Source organism: Capsicum annuum, chromosome 3 (genome assembly GCF_002878395.1).
Source record: "Capsicum annuum cultivar UCD-10X-F1 chromosome 3, UCD10Xv1.1, whole genome shotgun sequence".
Lineage (NCBI taxonomy): Eukaryota > Viridiplantae > Streptophyta > Magnoliopsida > Solanales > Solanaceae > Capsicum > Capsicum annuum.
In genome coordinates this window covers 187,038,831-187,064,785 of record NC_061113.1, presented here as the reverse complement: position 1 = coordinate 187,064,785, position 25,955 = coordinate 187,038,831, and the positions used below count along the sequence as shown (strand labels likewise).

Sequence of the window (25,955 nt, the reverse complement as noted above, 5' to 3'; positions counted from 1 at the left end):
GGTTTAAATGTGGATGATGTTGGAGCAGTAATTGTGTTCGCGTAAGAGAGTTTCTCTTCAATTAGTATAGGATTCTGGATCTCCCAACTTGAGGAGCATTATTTACCTCCTTACGTGCCGGAAGCAGCCTCCTGACAACTCCATCAGGTGAAGCGCGGGGAGACGCGTTGCTAAATACGTGTTATGGAGTCGTTACTAATACTGAAAAATAGAACTTTATGTGATAGCTTTTATTACTAATAGAAAGAAATCACGGGCATAGATGAGGGAAAGAAATCGTGAGCCATGTTTGGGGAACAGTGAAGTTTTAAAAAAGGGACATAAGTAAGCTAATGAGAATCGAACCAACAACCACCGTGACATCTTGAACCCCCTTAACTACTTAGCTACGAATTTCAACTGTGACAAGGGGGGCCATTAATAGTATATATCTACGTAAAATAAAATTTTAATTCGACATAGACATTTTAATTTTCCGATGAAGGGTACATCTTGTATTCTTCATTTCTTGTTCTTTAGTAACATTTCCAACTTGGTGATCAAGTAGTCAAATGTATTTTTGCTTTCTCTTTTACACAAGTATTCTTGTATGCTTGGCTTCAGGGGCGAATCTAGGTTAAAAATTATGGTGCTTCGGTACCCATGAAATTCAACGCAAATTAGGTATAATTATATAACAGATATATAAAAATTGGTGTAAGATGAAAGAAAAAATACCCATGAAACCAAGAAGATAGGTGGTGTTTTGATTTTCAGGCGGGACGTTAAAGTTCTGCGTGTCAATATGTATGCTTGAATCTTTCGAGTACTCACAACCCCTAAATCCTGGGTCCCCCACTAAAGAAAATAGCCTTTGTTTTATTATAATATAGATGAACAAACTTGTTGAGAAAAGTAATATAATTAGTAATTGTCCCTCCATCTCTTTGCTTTTTGTTATTTACTTTAGCAATAGTTTTAATTTCTATAACAAGATGCTTATATTATGAATAAATTCAGGATTGATTTTTGCACCGCCGTTTGTTAACTTGCTTGTTTCTTCAGGGACTTAAGAAATCTTGCTGAAATACTTAATATATTATCTGTTTTCATTTCCTGCTAAGGAAATAAACTTTGTTTGAATTTTGTTTCATTTTTAGGACTGAAGTGTCTAGTTAATTTTCATCTTTATGAAAAAACATAGGTATGGTGCTAGTACATAAAAATGATTTATTTGAGACATGGGGACAGACTCTAAGAGGGATACGTCAAACAGTTATTTAAGTGGGAACAATTTGTTACTATATCGCAGACAGATACATGTCAGGCCTTCTTGCCTTCTCCTTATGGCTTCTCCATTGCACTTCTACCAACGAGGCCAGTGATGTCAACCTAGAGCAGTGCAGTTAGATAGGATTAGTAGTTTCTAAAATTTAAAAAAGAGTTTTTTTTTTTGGGGGGGGGGGGGTTAACTAGAGGAGTGATCTCTAAGAGGAGTTGCTCTTAGAGATAAATAGCAGTGAAATAAACTTGTTAAAATGAATGATAGGTGTCTTGGATTGCACAACTATGAATGTGGCTGAATTATGGGTCACGGTAGATTTCAATAAGCTGGATAAAAAGCGTACCTATAACGTACAGGTTCCTACTAATCTAGATGCGTGTTAAAAAAATTCACTACAAAGAACAAATAATAAATTTCGAATTCACTAAATCAAATAGGTGGTAGAAGAACTCTGAATTCGAATCAGAAAGTTCAAATTATAAATCCGCCTATGATTAGAACTGTCACATGAAGAAAGTCTATGAGCTAGTGAAGCCAACTCAAGGCGCAAAATCTCCTTTATTCTACGTGATGTTTAGACTTAAAAGACAAAGCAAAGTCCAACTTGAATTGAACTTTGCAATGTCACATACCTTGAAGGCTTTGTAGAATGAAAATTGGATGCACTTCGTCCTATTAACAGATGGAGAAAGAATGATAGTGTAAAGTGTTCCTTGGACTGGAATGTGTTGAAGGAAGGAGGATCTGAGTAACGGACAGTAGAAGTTTTCTCTCTGTATAATTTCCTGCGAACTGTTGAGTTGATATAAGTTTATACATTGCGTATTTGAAAGACTATACTCCCCATCCTAGCACATGTACCTTGTAGATGTACATAACAGACCAAAAGGAATACTATATATTGGACTTGATGTACAGTGCTAGCCGCAAAAATCGGGTGCTGCAAGTCTTGAGGAAAATATTTTATTTCCTATAGCTAAAGACATAAATTTCCAGATAACTCCTAGATTAGGAGGATCTACCTTCCATGAAACAGAGGTTTGCAGGTGCAGGAACCATCTTAGATCCAAGCAACAACTTAGCAGCAATTCAACAACCACATATATTAGCCACAAAATTTTCATCGGATTCCCAAGCTCCTGAGAGATCAATGTGCAAGTTAGATGGAAAGATTCAAAAGAGAGAGAGAGAGAGAGAGAGAGAGAGAGAGAGAGAGACAGACAGACATTAAGCTATTAAACTAGCGATAATAATCTGTATTTTTTTTTCTTTTTCCTTTTGTGACGAGACTTTCTTTTTTTGGGTTCGGGCATCAAATTGTTGTTCACCAAAACAAAGACCAAAAAAACGAAACGACAAAGCATGCATCCATTGGAAGTGATAAGGCATGTGTTGACACAATGCCAGATTAAAATCAAACTTGGTTTCAAACAAATGGCTCAAGCTGAAATGGGTTTAAAGGATGGTGTCATTATTGTACAACATCATTTGATAAAACAAGAGATATGATAGTACAGAGTCTACTGACTAACATTTCAAGGGTTTCACTAATATTAATAAAAGGGAATTAAATGGGCTTAAAAAATTGTTTTAATTTCCAAGTCCATAACCTTAAGAGTTAAAACTATGATCGCACAAGGACTAAGGATCCAGCGATATGTTTAAGTATCCCTTTATAAAACTCTAGAAGTAAACAAAAGAAGCTACAGCGTAAAAGGTTATCTTGATGAAAAGTTCTTCTGTGGACTTTCTGTTTTCCTATTTATGAAACTCATGCAGTGGGATACCTGTTCATGCTGGAGTAGTGTCCAATCCTGGGAGTGCCCCTCTCTGCTGCACACTGATTTGGTTTTCCAACACATTTCTGTATAATTGAAATATCAATCAGAAGAAGTTGCAGTCACAAGTTAAAAGAATCTAGCATCTTTCTATTCTTCATACCCAAAATTTAATTGGCAAACAATTTGGAGCATTCTCCTTCAACTCCTATGAAACAGCAGTGGCTATCAGAAGTTATTCGTCTGCATAATATGAACAGAGTCTTATCTAGGAGTCTTTAGGCTCACCTTCGCTGAGGGATTCTTTTTTGGCTGAGATTCTTCACGTGCTTCCTTTTCGGATCTAAGGGACAACTAGGATTATAAAGGAAACAAGATTAGAATTTTATTGGTTGAGACATAAGTAAGTTGCTAAAACATATATGAAAGTCTGATACATTCAGGCTACAACATAGCTGGTAGTATACACCCTCAAAGGAATAAATATGGCATCCATAATCATTTCAAATCTAGTACCTTATTAAGCAGTTCAGTTGGAGGATGCACTGAAAGTTTCTCATCAAATATGGATTTAGATTCCTGTGATACGATAAATGATCATTAATAAGAGGAAACAAGGAAAAGAACCAATTAACCAAAGAGGATAAGACACTTCTAATGGGTTGTATAGCAAAAGCATACACCGAAATCATGTGCTACCTTTGAGTATGTACTTTCTTGTCCAGTGTCATCACCTATGCCATTATCTTCCCTACTTGGAAATATCTGTAGGAAGACCTGATCTTTAAGCATATACCATATAGTCAAAAGTCAAAAAGACCAAAATAGGCAAACGTAAGTCTGGCGGCCACTACCTTGTTACATTTATGTGATCTTGACTTGAGTGATGTTAAAGATTTTCCCTGCTTCACAGCATTTTGAGTGTTTGGTCTGAGAAACAACCCAAAACAGTATAAGCACAAGCTGGACTTGATATACAAGACGTGACACTTTTGTGTTGCTTTAGGTTAAATTCTATATGGTAACTAAAAAAATGATGCTAACTTTTTTCATGATAAGATTCTACATGCTTCTTCTCCGGGGAAAAATAAATGAATTTTGAATGTCTCATGAAATCTCTGAAAAAGGTCGAGCAGTGTTATGCAAAACTAAGAACATCATAGTTTTGATTTTGTTCTTTCACATATAGTTTACTCGGTTGATGAAGTAAAGAAGCCCATCGAACCTTTTAAAGTCCACTAAAGCATTTTGTGCGGCAGAATCGGCATTTGGAGAGTTTGATAACTGCAGTAACCCATAAAAGAGAAGAAAGAGTTAGCTTCCATCAACTGAAAGCATAGAAACTAAAGTTGCAGAACATATGCAAAAGTTGCAATCATGATTTAGTCATAAACTTTAAGTTCATCAGACATCAGTTAAGTACAAGAAAAATTAGAGCATAAAAGAGAAAATACAACAAAACATATAGCTTCATGAATTAGGTGTTTGTCCTTAAATATTTCCTTACAGCCTCTGTGTATAGGGATAATGCAGCAAGCCCAGATATGATTGCTAAATGGTCGTGGAATCAAATGACATTTCATATTTCTTTGTCAAGATTAACTGCACTTTATTAGAATTAGTGCAAAGAGTTCAAAAGGGCTCAGTTGTTTACTGTGGTGTGTCCCAGCGATTTGAAATTGGGAGTAAGACCATGGGAGACCTAAGTCGAATCTCATATAGGCAAAAAAGTTAAATGACTACTTCTCATCCATCTAAGCTTTGGTCTATAGAGTTACCCGGTATCAATATTGATGGGAGGATGCAGGTAAATGGTAGAATGATTGGGGTGCATGTGAATTAGCCTGACGCCAATGTTAGTAAAAAGAGGTAAGTAATCACTTTACTCCCCAAAGCCAACAGATCACAATGGTCAACAGACAATCAAATACTCCTATAAATAATGTATATCTGCATCACTTCATTCTACACAATGTTAGTAAAAAGAGATAAGCACTCACTTTACTCCCAAAAGCCCAAAGATCACAATGGTCAACAGACAATCAAAGACTCCTATAAATAATGTATATCTGCATCAATTCATTCTACCTCAACAATTAGAAAATCTAGACACAAACATCATTAGTACGGAACACCAGTAAGTTTTCTAAAGTACTTTCGATGATAGGAGAAAATATAAAACACCCAAACTAACAGTATTCTATGTAAGGTGAAGGTTGAGCAGCACTCCATCCAAAGCAAAAAACTCAAGAACACACTAAGGAGACCGAATGGAGAATGCAAGTATTTTCTTTTCCAAGGTAAGCAGTACGCCTATGTGATTAAATATCAATGAGGAAATAGAGCAGTGGAAAAAAACTGATTAATTACATCAAACCCCGGCAACGGTGCTCTAGTCTTTCTGAGAGGAGGCAATGTAGGATCCTTGAAGATCTGCGGAAAGCACAAATAGACAAGGCTCAGATGAAAGATTATGTGGAGAAGTCAATACTATTAAAATGTTTTCACAAGAAAGCACTACTCGGAATACCAACATTTCTGTTCAAGGACTGTGCTTTAAGCATTTGGGTTTTGGGTTTTGTGCTTTCACTTGAATTTGAGTCCTCGTTGCACCTGAAACTTTTAATCAGGAAACCCTATAGCTGATTACCAACTGGTACTGACAGTAGTTTTATACTAAGATGCAAGACTAAAAAAACCAAACAACGTACGCAAAAGCCTACCTTCGCCTTTGTGCCCTCTGCAGAGTTTCTAGTTCAGGTTCTCTTGGAACGGTAACTTTAAATTTGGAATGTATCGAATTAGAGATGGAGGAAGCATCCTGCCAGAACAGAATAAAAGATCTCAAGCTACAAAAATGGTGCTTGAGAAGTTCTCAAACATGATCTGTAATATGAAACCACAATTAAGAAGCCTTCAGACAGTACCTTTTTGGATATCTTGTGCGATAGTAGACGTTGATGCTTCATGTGAGCAATCTGGTTTGCAAGATAAAATGAGGTATTAAAAATATTTCTATCAGTTTACGGCTTTAAGAAATGGGAAACACTTTCCTAACATATCTTATAGATAGAAAACCAACTTGAACAGGCTAATTCTGTACACAATTAAAACTTATACAACTAAACCAATAACACTTGGAGATGAAAATCATGCCAATTTTTTCTTTAACATCGAAGAGTAAATGCTACAGAAAATGTATTACTAACTATTGCCACTGTTTTCTCAGCATAACCTGCTCTTGTTCAATCACTGAGGTAATTTCACCAAGCTAGTACCTAGTGCCAAAAAGGATTCTAGTTGCACCTAAAACAAATTTTTATTATGTCTATTTCATTAAACTCAATGACCGTAGTCGTTATCTAGAGATACATCTGATGTTGAGCACCTTTTCAGTGAAGTAAAATTAATAACATAATTTTACAGCCACGTCTTTCTAGCTCGTAGCTTGGTTCATATGCCATAACTACAACTAGTTGAAGGACCTGTTTGGACATAGGATTTTTTTGCTTTTTTCAAGCTTTTCTTCAAAAGCTTGTTTGGTTATATACATTTGTCCACTTTTCACTCCAAACTTGAAAAATAGTTTGAACTAGTTTTCAAGTAAAAAAAGATTCCCTCGCAAAATTTCAAAATATTGTTTCAACTAGAATGCATGTCCAAAGAACAACTTCAACTTCCAAAAACTTTTTTTCAACTTTACTTCAATACTATTTCCTTTTTCGATATATCACTCAATTCATGTCCAAAAGCCTACTTAAGTAACCACTTTTCCGGAATAGACTGAGTTCCAAAAGATCAAATAGAGAAGTCCATTGGCAAATAGCGTCAGTCCATACAGAAGACACTGTCTCAAGATCTAGGAAGAGAGTACAAATAAGTCGTCTTATTTAAACTTGACATACATCAATAAAAGAATAAATTGATATGGAAGGAGTAAGATGGATGAAACATTATACTGAAAGAGAACAGAGAAACGAGGGTCCGTTCTGCTTAGGGAATACACATGTGGAATAAAAACATAGAAGCCAACAAGATGCATGCACCTTAAGTAGATAACCAATTTCTAGCTTTTGCCTTTTGGTTCCAATATTTTCAGATGCCAAAGAATTCTGTGAGCTTGTCATGTCAGACTTGTTAGATGTACTCTGAAACCTAGCAATTGAAGAATGAGAAAATGAAAGCAAAAATCAAGAATTATTTAACTGGTTGGAGAAGTCAAGAGAGCCAACAAAGTGAAAATGAACTGCAGAAACATACACAAGCCTGCACTACAGCTTTTTAAGTAATGCTGTCATTGATCGTTATAGTTTCTACGAAATTCTGGCACGAAGGAATGAAAAAGACACGGAAGTTTTCACTTACTTCATCTTTTAGTAATTCATAAGTATAACCTTCCAAAAAAGAAGATAGAATATACATCTTTTACATACCTCTGTTTAGCCAAATAACTAGCCGTGGGCTTCATTAAAGTTGAGCCTCTTGCTATTGAAGATCTTGGCTCTGGCTTTATCTTGCAAATTTCCTGAGTCGTTCGACCTTTAGATATCATTCCTGAGGGATTACAATGGAAAACAGTTAACACCGCTGAAGTTCTTCAAGATATAAGTTGAAATTATTTTTCAGAACTCTTGTTAGTTAACCATGTGCATATAGGAGATAATATAATTACTATGTTTATCTACTGTCAACAGAGTACTGTCACTAGCCTAATAAAATCACTTAGATAGCTAATAGTAACAGGAAAGAATGATGAAGCCATAATTATAATAAGATAATAATTCAATTAAACATGCAAATACTAGCATTAGAAGTACCCAAAGACTGATCTTGAATGTGCATGTTTGTTCGTAATTATTTACTAAGTTACGCAGACTCTTCACTTTCAATGGCGCACCCGTGTCGAATTCTCCAAATATACACTACTTTTTGGTGAATCCGACACGCACCCGTTGACATTTTTGAAGAATCTGAGCAACATAGATTATTTATTCTCCAACATATTCAGGAACGGTGTTAATTTGACTAAGTACCTCCATGGAGCTTAAAGGATAACTGAAATCATAATGTCAAGTTTTATCTCAAATCTTGAGTTGTTATAATGAACAAGTTTGCTACAAACACTTACATAAAAGAACAAATTATAATTTACGCACAGACAACGAAAAGGCAGACTTTGAGTTAAAAGTCAACACAAGATTCAATTTGGATGTGTTTGTATAACAGAGCTTCTCTTCTAATGCTTGCAGATAGTTATATTAGATGAATGTTCTGATGTGAGTTAGAGAATGAGACTGGACCCTTTTAAACTGTCACTAAACAACTCCGAAGTTCTGAAACCTAGAATTATGAAGGTGAATGAGGCCGTGCCTACATATATACCTTTAGTTTTCGATTTGGAGGGCGAAACTTCAGAACCAACAGGTATGTATGAGTTGTTGCATTTTGATTTTGCCATTTTCCCTTCTTGTAACCTTGAGCAACCATTTGAGTTTCCTGCTGTAATCTCTTTCCCCAGGTTTAACTTAATAATGAGAGCTAAGAAGTTTCCAAATAAACAGGAAATAAAAAAAGAAAAAGAGTGAATAAACCAACCAAGCATGATAGAAAAATCCTCATTAAGAGGATCAAGAAAATAATAGCTGCCACAAAAATAAAACTTATGAGGTTATAGGAACTTAAAGCCAAAGATTTGTGCTTCCACCAGAGTCATTGTAGTATAAACTATCCATATTACTCCCTAGTTCCTCTTTCCCAATTTACCTCAAATTTCGAATTTCGAGATTCAAACGAGCTTTTCTTAGACCACAACTTTTTTGTATACCTTCTAATTATTTTTGAATTGTCAGCTATTCTGACTTGTAGTACTGTTTATGTAGTTTCCAAATATGTTAATTTTGTCTCAGAAAAACTTAACCATGTCCAAATACACGATCAAGATGAGCAGTTTGACTCTCGAAAAAAAAAAGCCACATAAATTGTAAAAGAAAGAGTATTTCTATAATTCGCAATCACTAAATCAGAAGAAATGAAAAAATGCATGGAACAATTGTACATTCCACCGGCATTCTCAGATTAACTTCCTAATAGTCTGTTAAGATGATTTCAAGGACAACAATAATTCAATCCAGCAGAACAACATATCTAATCTAAGCAAATAATCTTTCTACTCGCCAAACAAAGAGACATTAACTCAAATACAAATCAAATGATTCTTGATTCTCTATTGAAAGACAAATTTTGCAACGCGAAATTTTATCGTCAAACTCGTACACAAAAGCAACCAAAAAAAAGCAGTTAAACACGCATGTAAATTATTTTTTATGTATGACTTACGAGAAGGCAGATAGTTGCCAGCCGTTTGAAACCAACGCTCGGCTTCTTCAGCGTCGGAGGTCGACTCCGGACGACAGAAATCATAAAAGCGAGCAGCGTCAAATTCATATTCAGAGTCAATTTCGTATACATCCGAACATTCAACAATGAAATCCTCCATTTCTTCGTCCATTGATTCTCTATAAATATATAAACAAAAATAAACGTATTGATAAAAAATGAAAGTTTATGGAAGGAGAAAGAGAGAGGAAATCATTGATCTCCTGCTTTGTGAAGGTGTTCACACGGTCCGTGGAAGAAATGTAGGACTGCGGACGTCGTGAGGGTGTGGAGCGTGGAAGCTTTTATTGGGAAATGATTGGAGGGCGAAATAATCTCGTGAGAAGAGACAAGGCGGATTGTAAGCGAGGGAGGATAGCGGTGATGCTCCTATATATGCTCTCTCCATATATGTTAATGTTATTGCGCCGAGGAGGTTTTGGAGTTTGGGCTATCACCCCATATTTCAAATTTTGCCGGTCCTTTTTCGGAAATGTCCCATTACCAAAACGTCCACGCTATTGACTTAGTTGGTTAGTAAGGTTCGATTTCTCACATTATAATTTTCTCTCCTATTTTGTTTTTCTAGCCTAATTTAAAAAAAAAAAAAGAAAAAATTCCACATTATTTACTCCTTTTGTCCCGAAAATTAAATTTATGATTTTATATTCATTTTACTTTGGGCTCATTTAGCCATGAAAATCATAATTTTTTGAAGTTGAAATTGAAATTGGAGTTGTATTTGACTATGAATATAAATTTGAATTATTTTTGAAATTTTGTGAGAAGTAAGAGTAAAAATAAGTTTTACTTGTTTTCACTTTTTTTCAAATTGTATTTGGAATTCTCATGGCCAAACACATAGTACTATTTTACTTTTTTACACTAAAATAAAATAATTTTAAAAAAAAAAAGTAAATAATTTTCATGGTCAATGGCTACTTAATATTACTTTATTTATATCCACTACAATAAAAACAAATGTATAATAATATTTTTTTAGTTTAAAAAATTAATAAATAATTTATTCAATTATATTTATTTTATCTTGACATAAAATATTATTCATTATTCAATACATTTTTAAAAGTAATAAACTAATTATATTCAAAAGATGATATGACAAAATTATACTATCTATTATCTATTCATTATGTGTTAATTCAATAATGAATGAGTATTGTTGGATTGAGGAGAAAAATATTTATTATTTAACGTATTATCTTTATTATTTATTATTTCTTAACGTATGTGTCAAGGTAGACAAGTTGCGGAAAGGAGTATTACTCACTCCCTATCAATTTATAGGTATTTTAAATGTTTTGAGCTATCAATTATTGAAATATAGAGCCACCATTTCAAAATTTTTTCTTACTTTCTTTTTATTGGTGTAAACATATGTCTCTTTTCATTTGGACAATTCTTTAATGAAAACTTTTTGCATGGTATAATTAAGATTATAGATTTAAAGGATATTTTGATATATTTTATATCTCAATTTAATTTAAGAACATAAAATTTGAAAATGTTATTTTGAGTTGAGAAACTTGAAAATTACATGTTTGAATTTACTATCAATTTAAGAAGCTTGAGTCTCATAATTCGAACAATGCTATATAAATTGAGAAAAGGAATTAATATTTATGATCAGTGCTACTTTATTTTCTTTTCATTTTTCATTTTTCATTTTTCATTTTTCATTTTCGTTCTCCTTTTTTCCCTTTGCTCTTTTTTTGTTTGCCATAGTTCTCAATCAAGAGGTTGATTCTCTTGCCACGATTCAATTTCATTACTTATCTTTATTTTACTTTAGCTTTTTACCGTTGGACCCTCCTTAAACCCTGCATATAGTGGGAGCTTAGTGCATCAATTTATTTTTTTAGAAGGGTCGAAAAAACTTAGCAAATCGAGAAAAGAACGTATTATTCTTGAGGAGAAAATACCTTGTAAACTCAAATAGAAATAGTATGACTCTCACAATCATATATTTATCTGCTTCAAATATATACATCAAATTAAATTTATCAAGGGAGTTAAAATCAAAGGAATAATGTATATATGAAAAATACATGTCATTTATTTATTAATTTAATGTGAATAACACTAATTGTGGGATATATCACCTACTACTTTTGTGTGGACTCATCTATAAAGGGGACTTACTCAACAATTAATAAAATTAGTGCATATGACATGAAAAATGACATTCAGCTGGCTCAAATTTTATTTTAATTCCATTAGATAGAGTATTGAGATATAGACAGAAGAAGTGTCATTTGACAGGATCAAAGCAAACACAAATATAAAAGGTAATGGAGATAAATAAAAGACAAATAAGGAGTGAATCAAAATGTCAGAGAAACGGTTTCCCAATAGTTGTCTTTGGGATAGAGTCAAAAACTAGATTATTACTGGCAACAACTTTGCAAGAATATTATTCAAATTTTAGAGTCACATCAAAGAGTCGAGTGTCATTATTTTTTGTATTAAGCAAATACAGTGTACGTGAATAGTCAAATTTGTAAGGAAGCATCGAGGGATGAAAATTGTGAGGAATCTGCAACCGCTTTGTGAGCCAATATTTTTTTGTGTGTACTATTCTGCATAATTTCAAATGTTACCAGGTTGATATGAGATTATTTAATTTGGATTCGAGGTGAAACCCTCTCTACTATTACAGAATTTTTATGCTTTAATTTCCGGAATTGAAGTTTTGCTAAAGTTCGAGCACTCCTTTTCATTTGTTCATTCAAAAAACTTAATAAGGCATACCCAAATACTGCTTGTTTATTCTTGTTCTATCGTACACCGTATGTATCTTTACTTAATTTTTATTTTGCAAGTGAAGAAGTACAATATAAAATGCCTTGGTACCGCTAACTTTGTTTGGAAATTCCAAAGATTAATTTTAATTATTAACCTTTTGAAGTTTGAACATGTTTACACAAGTAGTGCCAGAATGAAATATGAATATTTTATTATTTTTACAAAACAATTAGTGATTTTTATATTGATGTATGTATCAACCAAGAGTGACATATTTGTTAATGATATGAATTGAGAAGAACCATGCATAAGATTTTAGTTTCAAATTTTAGAGGAGGAAGAAATATGAGGTGATTCCTTTAGTTACTCGATACCTGTTGGGCACGGCTGATAGAGGGATGCGCACAATGCAAGTTGGTTAAAACACTGTTATCCATATATATAAATATAAATCACGCTTCTTGCACGTGTAACGTTTGATTATTTAAAATTAAATGATTTTGTCTATTGCGGAGATTTTTAATGAAGTGTAGAATGTTCAAATCACTTTTTAAAGATTTTTCATACTTTAATATAATAATATAAATATAAACATACATTTTAGTGTAAGTACATATATGTCATGACTGAACCAGGGCCTAGCCGTGACGGGTATCTCAAGTCCCACGTGGACCCGAGATCACCCCCTTAACCTAACCTAATCAGCACAACAACCTCAAGTGTCGGATGAATTCCGAACATACAACAAGATAGAATAAAATAAGACTACTGAAAGCTCATTAAATGTCTAAGTCATTCCACCAAACAACACATTAAACCAACACACCCAAGTCCACAGTAATCCACAAAGCCTCTATAAATCCAAATTCAATAAAATATCGGGACATGCCCCCTATAATAGTCAAAATCAATATCCAAAGAGATAGTCAAAACAAAGTCTAAACAAGGTCTAAGACATAGGGAGCAAAGACCATGAAATGAAGCCTTCCGAAGAATAGAAGCTCACCACTTCAATGTCAACTCACGAACTATCTCGAGCACCTGATCACTGCACAGGATAAGTAGAAGAAGTTTCGGGACCTGCATCGTAGAAGAAGTTTCCAACATAGGATCACGCATCGCCCATGAAGTATTACACACAACACACTAGTCTGCCCAATAGAGAGATCACTCTAAATCCCTTATCCCATTATCGACCACTTCTACACATATAAAGAATCTCTTCTTCCTTACGCATGAATAACATCAGTGCACCCCACGGGGACACACTAGGACGGATGAAACCTTTGTCAAAGAGGTTCTCTAATTGCTCCTTAATCTCTTTCAACTCAGTCGGAGTCATTCTGTATGGGGGAATAAAAATAGGACAAGTGTTCGGTACAAGATCAATCCTAGCATCAATTTCCCTATCGGAAGGGACACCGGGAAGATCATCAGGGAAGACCTCAAAATTAACCATGACTATCATTTGCGGTCTATTTTCGTTCTCTTCCCTACCCGTGGAACTCATTTACCACAGGAACAGAATATAAGAAAGGACCTTCCAAGTTAGAATCCCTAACCTGGACCAGATGATAGAGACACCCCTTGGAGATTAATCTCCGGGCTTTAGAGATGACCTTATGGGTTTGACAGTCTAAAAAAACATAGCACGAGTGCAACCAGTCCATTCCCAGAATACATCAAAGTCAACCATATCTAAATCTATCAAGTATACCAGAGTTTATCTACTACCAAAAGATACCACACACTCCTATAGAGTCCTCAAGAAACCACCAAGTCACCTACCAGTGTGAAAATAAAAATAGAGTATGATAAATACTCAGGATCGAAATCAAAATGCATAGCCACAAGTGGGGTAACATAAGAGAGAGTGGACCCCGGATAAAGTAAACAATACACATCATGAGAAAAGAGTTTCGACATACCAAGGACAACTTCAGAAGATACTTTAGACTCCCGGCGATCGGAAAGAGTATCGAAATGATTCCAGTCAGTACCGACATTAGAGGTAGAACCTTTTGGTACTGGAGTTGACGAAGTGGCAATAGGGACCTTGTGAGCCCCAGAAGCAATCCTAGAAGGACAATTCCACTACATATGACTAATCTGACCATAATTGAAGCATCGATTTTTGCCTTTATGACAATTAGGTGATGCCACCGGCCACAGAACTGGGAAGGAGGATAGGGTGGAACTAACTAGGCTTCATTAGATTGGTATTGGGCACTCCGTGCCCTAGGACCATGACTATTTTGAAATTGGCTTCCACCGAATGGCCTATGGTAAGAGGCTCTAGCCAATAGGTAAGAACCAAATTTTCCCCAACTCTCTTCCTTAGTCCATTGCCTCCCATAACTACCGTTATTGCGCTGACTCCCACCCTGCTCTGAAATTCTCATTATGCCTTCTCCCCATCCTTATCTGACTCTTTCTCCCACCAATAAGACTGAATTGGTGTGACAGAGAGACTATTATCTGGGTCAACTGCTGAATAGAACAGCGGAAATCCCCATTAAAAATGTCTCATTGAGGTGACTGAGTAGGGGTGTCACTACCTGGAGAAAGATCAGTAGAGACTAGTGGGACTCCATGAGGGCAACCAGAAGCAGTGACCCTGGATCGGGTTTGTACCTCATGGGTAGGATGAGCTCCGTCCACCTTGTTCTCAAGTGGGACAGAAGAGTTTCCACAAGTTTTACTCTCCTCGGAGGTATGATCTGAAAGGTGAACAAATGAAAATTAGAGAGATTCGAAACCTTAGGCTCTATAGCTCAAAATAGAACAACAAGAAAGAGAAATATTCCTAAATGTCTCATAGCCTCTCTCATATAAGTATGGCATGCTACATGCCCATAAAAGAGACTCTACTTGACACGGCTTTATGGATACCCAATTGACCATGACCTAGACTCTGATAACAACTTTGTCATGACCCCGAACCAGGGCCTAACCGTGATGGGTATATCAAGTCCCACGTGGATCGGAGATCACCTCCTTCACCTAACCTGATCAGCACAACAACCGTAAGTATCAGATGAATTTCAAACATACAATAAGATAGAGTAAAATAAGACTATTAAAAGCTCATTAAATGTCTAAGACATTCCACTAAACAACATACTAAACCAACACACCCTAGTCCACAGTAATCCACAAAGCCTCTATAAATTCGAAGTCAATAAAATATAGGGACATGCACTCGATAATATCCAAAACCAATATCCAAGGAGATAGTCAAAACAAGGTCTAAAACATAGGGAGCAAAGACCATGAAATGAAGCCTTCCGAAGTATGGAAGCTCACCACTTCAATGTCAACTCACGAACTATATCGAGTACCTAATCACTACACAGAATAAGCAGAAAAAATTTTGGGACCTCATCGCGTGAGGATACAACATTTGAAAATGGTTAGAGATTGGAGCGCTAGCATGTAACTCGAGGATACAGGATAAAATAATGCCAATTCAAAACCAATAAAAGTCTTATACACATCATCACATACATACGTAAGTAATATGCCGGGGTAGGGAACAAGGTTTAGCATGAACTTTTGAAATCTTAGCATGGGTTGTGTAGCTTAGCTGTCATGTTAATAACACCTACGAGCTATATAGGCTCCATCTCTCACCCCCTGTTCGGGCCCCAATTCGTGTAGCCACACAAATTGGAGATTGATCTTACATATACTCTTGGGAAACTCAAACCTCCCACTCATATACGAAGGTGACTTAAGCACCCGATCATGTAGTATGATATAGGGACTCGAACCTCCCACAATATATAATAAGAAGATTCAAACCTCCCGATCATAGTAAGCAAGATGACTCGAACCTCAGGCCATTTTGACCATTCGAACCTTCCGGTCATAGTAAATAAGAAGACTCGAACCTCGGGCCATTTTGACCCCTGCACCGGCAAATACAGTTTCAAGTGCCGACCCCCCTGGGAACCTCCACCTTCATAACTCGGATACAAATCCTCTTTAAAGCCCAATTAAGATATTTATTACACATACATAAACATTTATCTAATTACTTACCAAAGGCATCCCATTGGTACAACATGTCATGACCATTATTAATTGACTTGAGACTCGAAACCCGTTGTCCAAACAAAGACATCAATTCAATTCAACATTTATGAACTCGAACCCATTTAGCTACTTAAACTATCAAGGTTATAATGTATATCAATTTATGGCTAACAGACCTTCATGAAACCATTTACCAACCTTTTACATTTTTAGGCCAATGCCTTAGATCAAAGCACAATTTAATTTAATTTATGGTCATCAAAACCCTTATAAATCCATTTATCCTTCATTAACATTCTTATGCCAAGCAGTAGTTCAAAACAAAATTTATCATGTGATAAGATTCTTCTCATTAATATTTTCACAAACAGGTTGAGGACATACTGTAACACCTCAAAAATCTTTCCTGAGATGTCACACGATGCTTGGACCACAAGTGATTCCAAGTTAACCCTTCTACTGGCATAACTCATAAGCAACTGAATGATATGCATAAAATAACTGAGTTTACTATGCGAAAACATAATAATGATGGAATCTGGGAAAAATACAATATCAATACAACTTTTACATTCTGATAAAGTCTGAAAGGGGGACTGAAAATACATAACTGCCTCTAATTGATATCTGTGAAGCCTTTACTATACTGACTATAGATAGCTGGTACATGACCCCCAACTACCCCAAATCAATATGATTAAATAAATAAAATAAAATACTAGTCAAACTATAAGACTGACTTGAGCCCTTGAATTAAGTGGACTCATCACCTGCTAACTGGAAGCTGCAATCTGTCTAAATATGGTATGCATGCTACAACTGAGCTGATACTTACATTATGAGACAATGTAGCACATAGATGTATATATGGATCAGTACTTTGAGGATGTACTGAGTATATGGGGGTGAATGCATAAGTAAAACGTAATATCAATTATCATAATTTGTAAGACAATGCATGTTAAATGTAAATGACTCACATAAGCTGGAATATCTGAAATACTGAAGATCATGAGTAACAAATCATACTTTATAAATCTAGTGAGTCATAACATTTAGTTCTAAAAGTTGTACTTTCATTCTCTCTTTAAATCATATTGTCTAAGTGTAGAAAGGACTCACTCTTTAAAATTTGGAATCTGAAACTAATATCTTTCTATAAAGCATAATCTAAGTAAGCTTTGTGAGCCTTTACACTTAATTTTATAAAAGCTTTCTTTTATTCTTTTTTTAAGAACTATTCTGAAAATCGTTACCATTAAGCTGTAAGGAAAAACACTTTATCTTAAGGCTTTAAACCAATAGACTATTTTAAGAGTAGGGGACATCTTTTGGGTGGTTCTTCTAACCGATATGTACACCATATGATCATCCATGGTGTCCCACGACTAGCCCTCATAAGGTTAGGGTTGTTCTACCCTTGCCATCGAAATAGAACAATCTCATCTTAATGATCACAATCTTAATCATCCACGTAGAAGTAGGAATAATTTAAATCCTACGTTGGCACGTAGTTTTGGGGTATGAAACCGTAGTAATGTACCCATCTCGGTGCTAAATACTACTCTTATTCTCATGCTCAAAATCTCAAGAAAAATCCACTTTAAAAGTAATCTAATGGTTTATAATAAAAACCAACTATAAATCTGTAATTTGAATCTGTAAAGTGGATTTCAAATCTGTTCTGAGACCAAAAGGTCAAATCTTTCTCAATAATCTGAAACCATTTTAATCATGGGGTGCTTATAGAACAACAATTCTTTGAATAACAATCTTTAAATAGGACTTAATGACCCGTGTACCAATATCATGATAAAATATCTCAAAATTCATGCTTGATAATACAAATGGTTATAATTCATCATAAAAATCTGGAAATTTCAGCAATAAGCATAATAATATGAACATACTCATGTAATTCAATTTCTAAATCATGAGAAATCTCAAGATCTTGAAAATAATGATAATGGGCATAAACCCTAACTTGAATCTTATGGAAAAAGATATTAATTGTAGTAAATTTGTATTTAAAGTAAAGTTTTGGGCACAAGGATGAAAGGATTGTCTTTGTTCATAACTCCACATACCTCAATTGATGATCTTAGATGAACAAGCTTGCTTTTGAGATCTTATTTATGCTCTTGAATGATAATTCTTGATGTTCTTGAATTGGAAACTTTGAATCTTGAGTTTCCTTAGAGAATTAATAAAGGAATTTGGATTTCTTGGAGAGAAAGTTTGAGGTTTAGGATTTTATTTTGAGAGTGAATAAATGAAAAGTGAATATAATGAGCTTTGAATGGGTTAAATTCTCTGTTATTCACGACCTGGGGCTTGGAAAAGACCAAAGAGCCCTTTCTAAACTTCAAGTCGAAACTAAAAAACACAACATTTTTCCCGATTTGGTTAGCCACCGCAATGCGCCACAATCGCGGTGGCTCACTGAAAAAGGACGAACGGGAACTAAACGCTCACCGCGATGCGCCACAATTGTGGTGCCCCTTGGATTGCTATTTTGGCCCTTGGCACGATGTGCGAAAATCGCTGAGTCTCACTGGAATAGGACAATTGGGAAAATGGACTTCTCTGCGATGCGGGGCTATTGCGGAGGGCCACTGGATTTTGACAATTGTGGATTTTTCCTTCTCCGCAACGCGCTGAGAGTCCAGGTGGCACACTGTTTTACTAAAAAAGCTCTAACTTCTTCACCGAGTGTCGAAATTGGGTGAATTTGGTATCGATGAAAAGCTTATTCAATTTTTCACACAATAAGAAGTTGAAATCTTGAAAATACCATATAAAATAAATGGTATTCATCTTTGAAGAAAATTCTTGACATTTTAGGGACGAATTTAAGCTAGGAAAAGTATGGGATATTAGACATACCATTATCAAACTATTATTCAAGCCATAAACTATCAAGTTAGGGTTAACCATGACCCCTTAGTTTAAAGCACAACTTTCAATCAGCCACATGTGAAAACCCATTATTAAAACATACATAAAGACAAGTTAATTCATGGTGAACAATTCTCAATAATATGCACTCAAACCCTCAACCATGAATTTCAAAATCACCATTTATGATTCAAGAACAATGTTTAAAACACATGATTTTTGTAAACTAACAATGAAGGAAGAGTCACATGCCTGAGTTATGAATATTCACGGAGAGATTTCGATCCTTAAGCCTCTAGATGACCACCTTGATGAAACCCTAGCCCAATCTCCTTGAGAGGTTTTTAGAGAGTTTTGGGAGTGTTTTGATCTTCTAAAGTGAAGAATGAAAGGCCAAAAAGTGTTATAAGACATGAGGTCTTAAGGGCTTAGGGTGAAAATTGTCCAAAATACCCTCAGCTTAAAAGCTGTAAAAAGAACACAGGAGGGTAAGGTTGGACCCCTCAACTCATATCCACATCATACGAGTGGTACCCTCAACTTTAACTTGATCAGAAAGTTGGACATCACATACTGTCCAACATACGACTCCTTAGCCTTACTCGTACCATCACCATACGACTAGTACCCTTCAAGTCGTACTCTAAGCAGAACATCAAAGGCTAAACACTGGACAACAAACGGTTGAGCATTATACCTCTAGTATTATGAACATATGACTCGTATGGAGTCTTCTAGTACCTTGAATAGAACTTGGCTAATATCAGACTAGCCAACATACGACTAGGGTCCTAGAGCCGTATCCACACCATACGACTAGTATGGTGTGAACCGTATGATGATCAGAAGGCTCAAAACTTAGAGAAATTTGCAAGGACCAAAGTTTGGGGTGTTTCAATATATATTTTACCACCAGACGTTTTACGTGGTTGATGTGAAATATAATTATAGATCGCAATCTTCTTTAATTTACAATTTAAACAAAGATTTGTTATGTGAAATGGTTCTCATCACATGACTGAATGCACCAAAATGAATATTAAATTTATTAAACCCAAGGTATATATATATATATATAATGACAAGACAATCTTTCGTTTCATAATTATGAGATGATTGTAGAAACATTTCAATCTCCAATTCTAATCACAGAAAAAACAATAATCGTTGTTACACATTATATACTATATGAAAGTCAAAAAATTATAAAGGAATTACTCATCTTGATTTATTTAATAACCACCATGAATAATTATAACTTAAAGTTTGATAATGTTAAAAAATTATACACTAAATTAAGGATGGCAGAGTAGATATACTTTTGACGAAATATATGTACCACTAGAAGCATATATATCTTTGTTGAACCATTTCACTCTTTCCTTATTTTTAAAGTCAAATTTTTATAAAATTATTGATTACATTCTTATTACGTATTTTTAAAACTTTTTAAAATTTGAATTTTCTTAAATTTTTCTTATTCTAACGCTTTTATATTTATTTCTAGATTTTTCAAATCTTCTTAAAATCAAATTTAGTTGATTTAGAATTCTTGAACTAATGAAAAAGTATTAGTTGTCATTAATTCTGATGACTTCTAATAAGGAAAGGTTTTATCATAAATATATTTATTTAATTTTCAACTCTTAAATATTAGGAAAAAATAGTGAAAAGACGATTTTGTCTAAAACAAAGACTTTTAATGAAGGGTAAAAAGTTCAAATAATATTTCTAGGTCCCTTCACACTTTTAATATACTAGTTTAGGACACGTGTATCAAGCGTTAATTAAGAATAAATGTATATAAAAAAAATATTGTGTGTAGGATATTTCATTATTAAGTACAACATTAGTAAAAAAATAACGTAAAATTTTGAATATAAATAAGTGTAATTAATTAAAGAGAAATTTAGTCATTATACTTATTTTATTTTAATTCTGAAAGCACTTTATATTTTATTAAGAGTTATTTTTATTCTCAGGATTCTACATCTTTATCAAAATTAAGGGTAATTTAGAAGATTATAAATCTTTAACCTCTTAGGGGATGTTTGGTTGTATATAAGAATAGAGTTATTCGTCTATTAAACTATGTACAAATTATACAATGTTTAGTAGGTGCATAGAAAATAAGTTATTGATGTATTGACAATCAATTCAAATATAGACGTGTTATACATTTGTACTCTTTGTAAAATGTAGTTTCCTCTAAAATAATGTGTTGTACTATTTTCATCATCATGCTCGAAACTTCATTTTCCATTTATTTACGGGTGCCTTGCATCGATCAATGAAAATATATGCACAAGAAAAGACACATTATTTAAAAATAGCAATAAACGTGAGAATACATACTATATCTATATAAATTATATAAATAAATATTGTATCTCAAATATTATATCTTATCAAAATAATTTCAAGATCCTTGTTGTCATGTTTCTGTAAATCAATTTATTTACATTAACATTTTACTTGTGATCGATCATCAGTAGACAAGGGTATATATATAATATGTGTACAACAACAATGACATCCCAAGAAAAAGACACTTGACTATCATATAAGGTAACAACACATTCCTAAATAATCAAATTAATAGCAATGAGAATATAACAAAAGACAACATGAGATGTCTAGCTATCTTTTCAATGTTGATGAATGCACCGATAGACATTCAAGCAAAACCCTATTACTATAGCAGCATACAAGTATATTTAATATCTCCAACAACAACAACATACGTATGCATATAACTTTCCTCAACCCTATGTCAATAAAAAAAACTTTATATTGTTTCTCCTAACCCTCTTATACATTGGTAAAGTACTAACAAATTAATCAACTTGTCTCGACAATAGCTCAGTGCATTAAACTTAGCTATATGTAGAATTCTGGAAAGGACCAAATCAATTAATCAACTTGCCTCAATTTGTTGGAAGCAAGCAAATCATCAACACATGATAATAAACAATGATGAATCTTGAAAGTCCAACAATCCTCCTTCTCTTCTGCATCTGCATTGCAGTATGACCAAACTTGTACCAATTCTTATCTCAAAATTGTATGAAACAATTATCCTACTTATACAAAATAAAATGAAGTTGACCATAGAGGTCTAGTCCAAGCCATAAGTTAATGATCAATTTTCCTCCAACATAATCAAGAATTGGAAATCCCCTTCATCATCCTTCCCTTGTAATATTTCATTAACTGATCGAAACTAAAATAAGCGAAGAAAATTTGAAAGTAGAAATAATATCGTATATCCAGACGAAATGTGTACGTTTTTAGTAAAATTTGATCAAATATTACTTAAATAGAATTATAGAAATTTTATATATATATAATAAAAATTTAATTAATTTAAAAATATTAAAATATTAGTAGATGTAGGAAAATTAAATACTCCTAGTAGAAGAAAATTTCAAGAAATTTGTCTATTGTACCATAATTAGAGCTAGGAGAAAGGTAACTTCAAAACTTTATACGGCAACATAATTAATTTCAAACATCTGTTTCTTTTTTTTTTTCTAACTATTAAAAAAGACAATGTTATAGTTGTATCATAGTTAAACAAACAGCTTTACACGTTTTCACTAAAACTTCTCTTATATTTATTATATAGCTAATATTAATATTATAATAATTAAAGATAAAAAGTGGAAAGACAATTAAAAAGATAAAAAGTTCAAACAATATTTTTAAGGTCCTTCACACTTTTAATATATTTGAGATAGAGATAGAGATCAATATTTTTAAAGTCCTTCACACTTTTAATATATCAGAGATTAGAGATAGGGATTAAAGATTAGAGATATAAAATGATAAACTTATTAATGTTACTCTAATGCAATATTTGTTTAAATAATGAGAATGAATTTTATTATACTGATACAGTGATTGAATTATCTTTTGAGTACATAAATATGATGAATTTATGTTTACCTTGCGAGGTAAGATTTTATGTCCCTTTCTTTGCAAAATCTTTTTGTCGGTTAACATTATAATTTGATATTGGTGCCTCCATAATATTTCATAATAAATAACTAAAGATTAAGAGTAATTGTATAAAAAAATAAATATAAAAATAACAATATTATCACATTGTAATTAGCTATAAAAACATGAATATGTTCATATAGAAACAAAACTCATCTAGGATTTAAAATTTATTATATGATATGACGACTTTAAATTAATACTATATCTAATTATGATAGTATTAATAGGATGAGAGGTCATAAATATTAATTCATTAATTAGGGTGAAGTACTCATGGTGGCGACCAAAATAGGAAGAAAACTTTATTATAGACTAAATCAAATACTAATATTTATCCTTGATTGACACATTTTAGTAAAAAAAAAAAAAAGGAACAGTTCGGTGAACTAAAAGCTATCGTTATGCGCGGTGTTCGGGGAAGGGTCCCCCCCACAAGGGTGGATCATGCGCAACCTTACCTTGCATTTCTGCTAGAGGTTATTTTCAAGGCTTGAATCTGTGACCTCCCGATCATATGGCAACAATTTTACCAGTAACTCCAAGGCTCCCCTTCAATTGACACATTTTAGTAATTGTCTTAAATAGAAATACAAACATATGAGTCATGATTCAGTTAATCATGATATGGAGAACTGAGAGACAGATCTCTTTAAATATGATTGTCAAGAATTTCAATATTAAGAATATTATATGTATCGTTTTTTAACAACTTCTTAAAACATTCAAAAATATGAATCGTTATTCCTCTTACGCATTTCTATCCATCTATAAGCATATGTGTATTTAGGTTTATCTCTTTACTGGTTATAGCACTCAAGACTTCGTCAGTTTCAGGTCCATCAAACGATGATTAATGACCTTTTATTTATATATATTCAGATATAGAGATCGATTTATTATGTTGCTCTCATATTGTTTGAAGTGATATTTGTAACTCTTTAAAAAGGTATTTAGGTTTTTCAAACAGTACTTAGGTCTCCTAATTAAAAAAATAATAAGAAAGATATTTAATTAATTTAATCTTTAAACAACAAACCTCATTCTTTTTCAGAAGAGAGCTCCGATTATTATCCTCTAGAGAAGTTTTGTTTCTTCATAGCTCAAAGAGACTTTGTAGTTCAAGCCTAAATATGCTACATAAAACAATAATTATCAGTTCCTACTTAATATATTTAAGTAGTTACAACTCTAATTAGTTATATAAATATGGATATATTTATATAAACATAGAGAGTAGAATTTGAAATTTGCTACTTGGTTGTTAGTGTAATGATGAATTGTCATTATATTAATTTGAAATTTGCATGTTCTTTCAAAAATCTCAAATTAATATGACGATAATTCGCCATCACACTAATAATTAAGTAGCAAATTAAATATAGTAAACAAAATTTCGCTATTGATATCAAAAATTAAAATTATATTGATAATGATGCACAAAAACATATTCTAAATAATAAAGCTACATTATATATGAACATAATAATATAACACAACTACTTATAATAAATTGACAGTAACAAAAAGAATTATAATAAAGTAGAAGAAGAATTAATATCGATGGTGAAGAAAAATAATAAAATAGAAGAAAAATGAATATCAATGGCGAAGAAAAAATAAATATTAAATTACCATGTTATGCAATAGAATTTTGAAGAAAAAAAATATGTTAAATCTTGAATATAAAAAGTGCAAAACTCACTGAACAAAAAGGTGCTTGAGATTAGAAGTATACCTCGAGGATTTTAGAATATTGATATTTTTCTATTTCTATATATAAGAGAGTCATAAATAAATAATAATAATTATTCAATATTAATTAATTTAAAAATCTTAAATTTCATAACTCAAATAAGAAAAATTAATATATTATTTTAGTTGTTTTCAAACCCCTAATTATTAGGAAAATAATTAAATTATGTAGTTCTTTTTTACCAAACTAAAATGACACGTGAATGACAAATTTAATTAACATACTTAGTTGGTTTTGAATTATTATTATAATAATAGATATTTTACTTATTTTATTATTCTTTCTTTCCTTTTTGAACTTCTCTCAATTTTCGCTTCTTCTTTAAAAGGAAGTTGGCTATTAATGTGCATGTCTTTTTTTAGCCAAAAAAATTATACTTCTTTTTCAACTTTTCATCTCTTTATCATATATTTTAGAACTTCATAACTATTAATTTTCTTAATAATTTTTACCATGTGTTTTAATATTTCTTAGTTGTAAAATTTATCATATATTTTAAAATTCTCTACTTTAAAATATAATAAATATAATTAAATAAATGAAAAGACAATTTTATCTATTGGGGAGTGTTTTAATGAAGGACAAAAGGTTCAAATCACTTTTCTAAGGGTCTTCACACTTTTAATATATTATAGATATAGATATAGATGTAAATTATAGATATAGATTATAGATAAAAATATTTAATTGCTACAAATACCTTCACTGGAAAAGTAGATAATTGGTTCAAAAGAGTTTCAGAAGAAGCTGAAAAGGTATTTAGACTAGAAGTCATAGCAAATTTTGATAAATCAACTCGAGCAGGAATAGATCACATAGTGAGGTATATAGGAGCTGAATTTTTAGGAAGCCAAGCAGACATTTCTAAAGGAAAAGAGAAACAAGGGCTACTAGCGACAGAATGGCTAGAAAAGCTGCAAATTTGTAAAATGAAGTACATCCAAAAATATATTTGTGAGTTTGAAACATACTGCTACCAATTATTTGATAGTAGTAAAAACTTATCTCCCTACATGGACAAGTATTATCAAAAGCTACCAAGATATTGGGCTAGCTATTTTAGAGATGAATATGCGAA

General features: G+C 33.0%; 1 protein-coding gene across 15 annotated transcripts; it reads right to left on the bottom strand.

Annotated features, from left to right (window-relative positions):
- Positions 1-1,255: 1,255 nt before the first annotated feature.
- Positions 1,256-10,010, bottom strand: LOC107863399 (protein TPX2). 15 transcript variants are annotated; one of them, XR_007053157.1, is made up of 17 exons: positions 9,379-9,894; positions 8,425-8,580; positions 7,476-7,596; positions 7,089-7,197; positions 5,970-6,020; positions 5,766-5,863; positions 5,577-5,661; positions 5,413-5,475; positions 4,268-4,326; positions 3,897-3,972; positions 3,742-3,819; positions 3,559-3,621; positions 3,331-3,396; positions 3,206-3,250; positions 3,052-3,128; positions 2,287-2,403; positions 1,256-1,371 (listed from the first exon to the last, which is right to left on the bottom strand). XR_007053157.1 is itself a non-coding variant. In XM_016709297.2 (16 exons), exons 1-16 carry the CDS (start codon positions 9,548-9,550, stop codon positions 2,385-2,387), a joined length of 1,332 nt encoding a protein of 443 aa, XP_016564783.1. In that variant the 5' UTR covers positions 9,551-9,896; the 3' UTR covers positions 2,014-2,384. The 15 variants fall into 15 exon arrangements, 10 of the variants coding, with proteins under 10 accessions (XP_016564783.1, XP_016564785.1, XP_016564786.1 ...); XR_007053159.1 differs by having other exon boundaries at positions 3,742-3,807; positions 5,577-5,655; XR_007053160.1 differs by having other exon boundaries at positions 3,742-3,807; positions 8,425-8,550.
- Between the last annotated feature and the right edge of the window lie 15,945 nt (positions 10,011-25,955).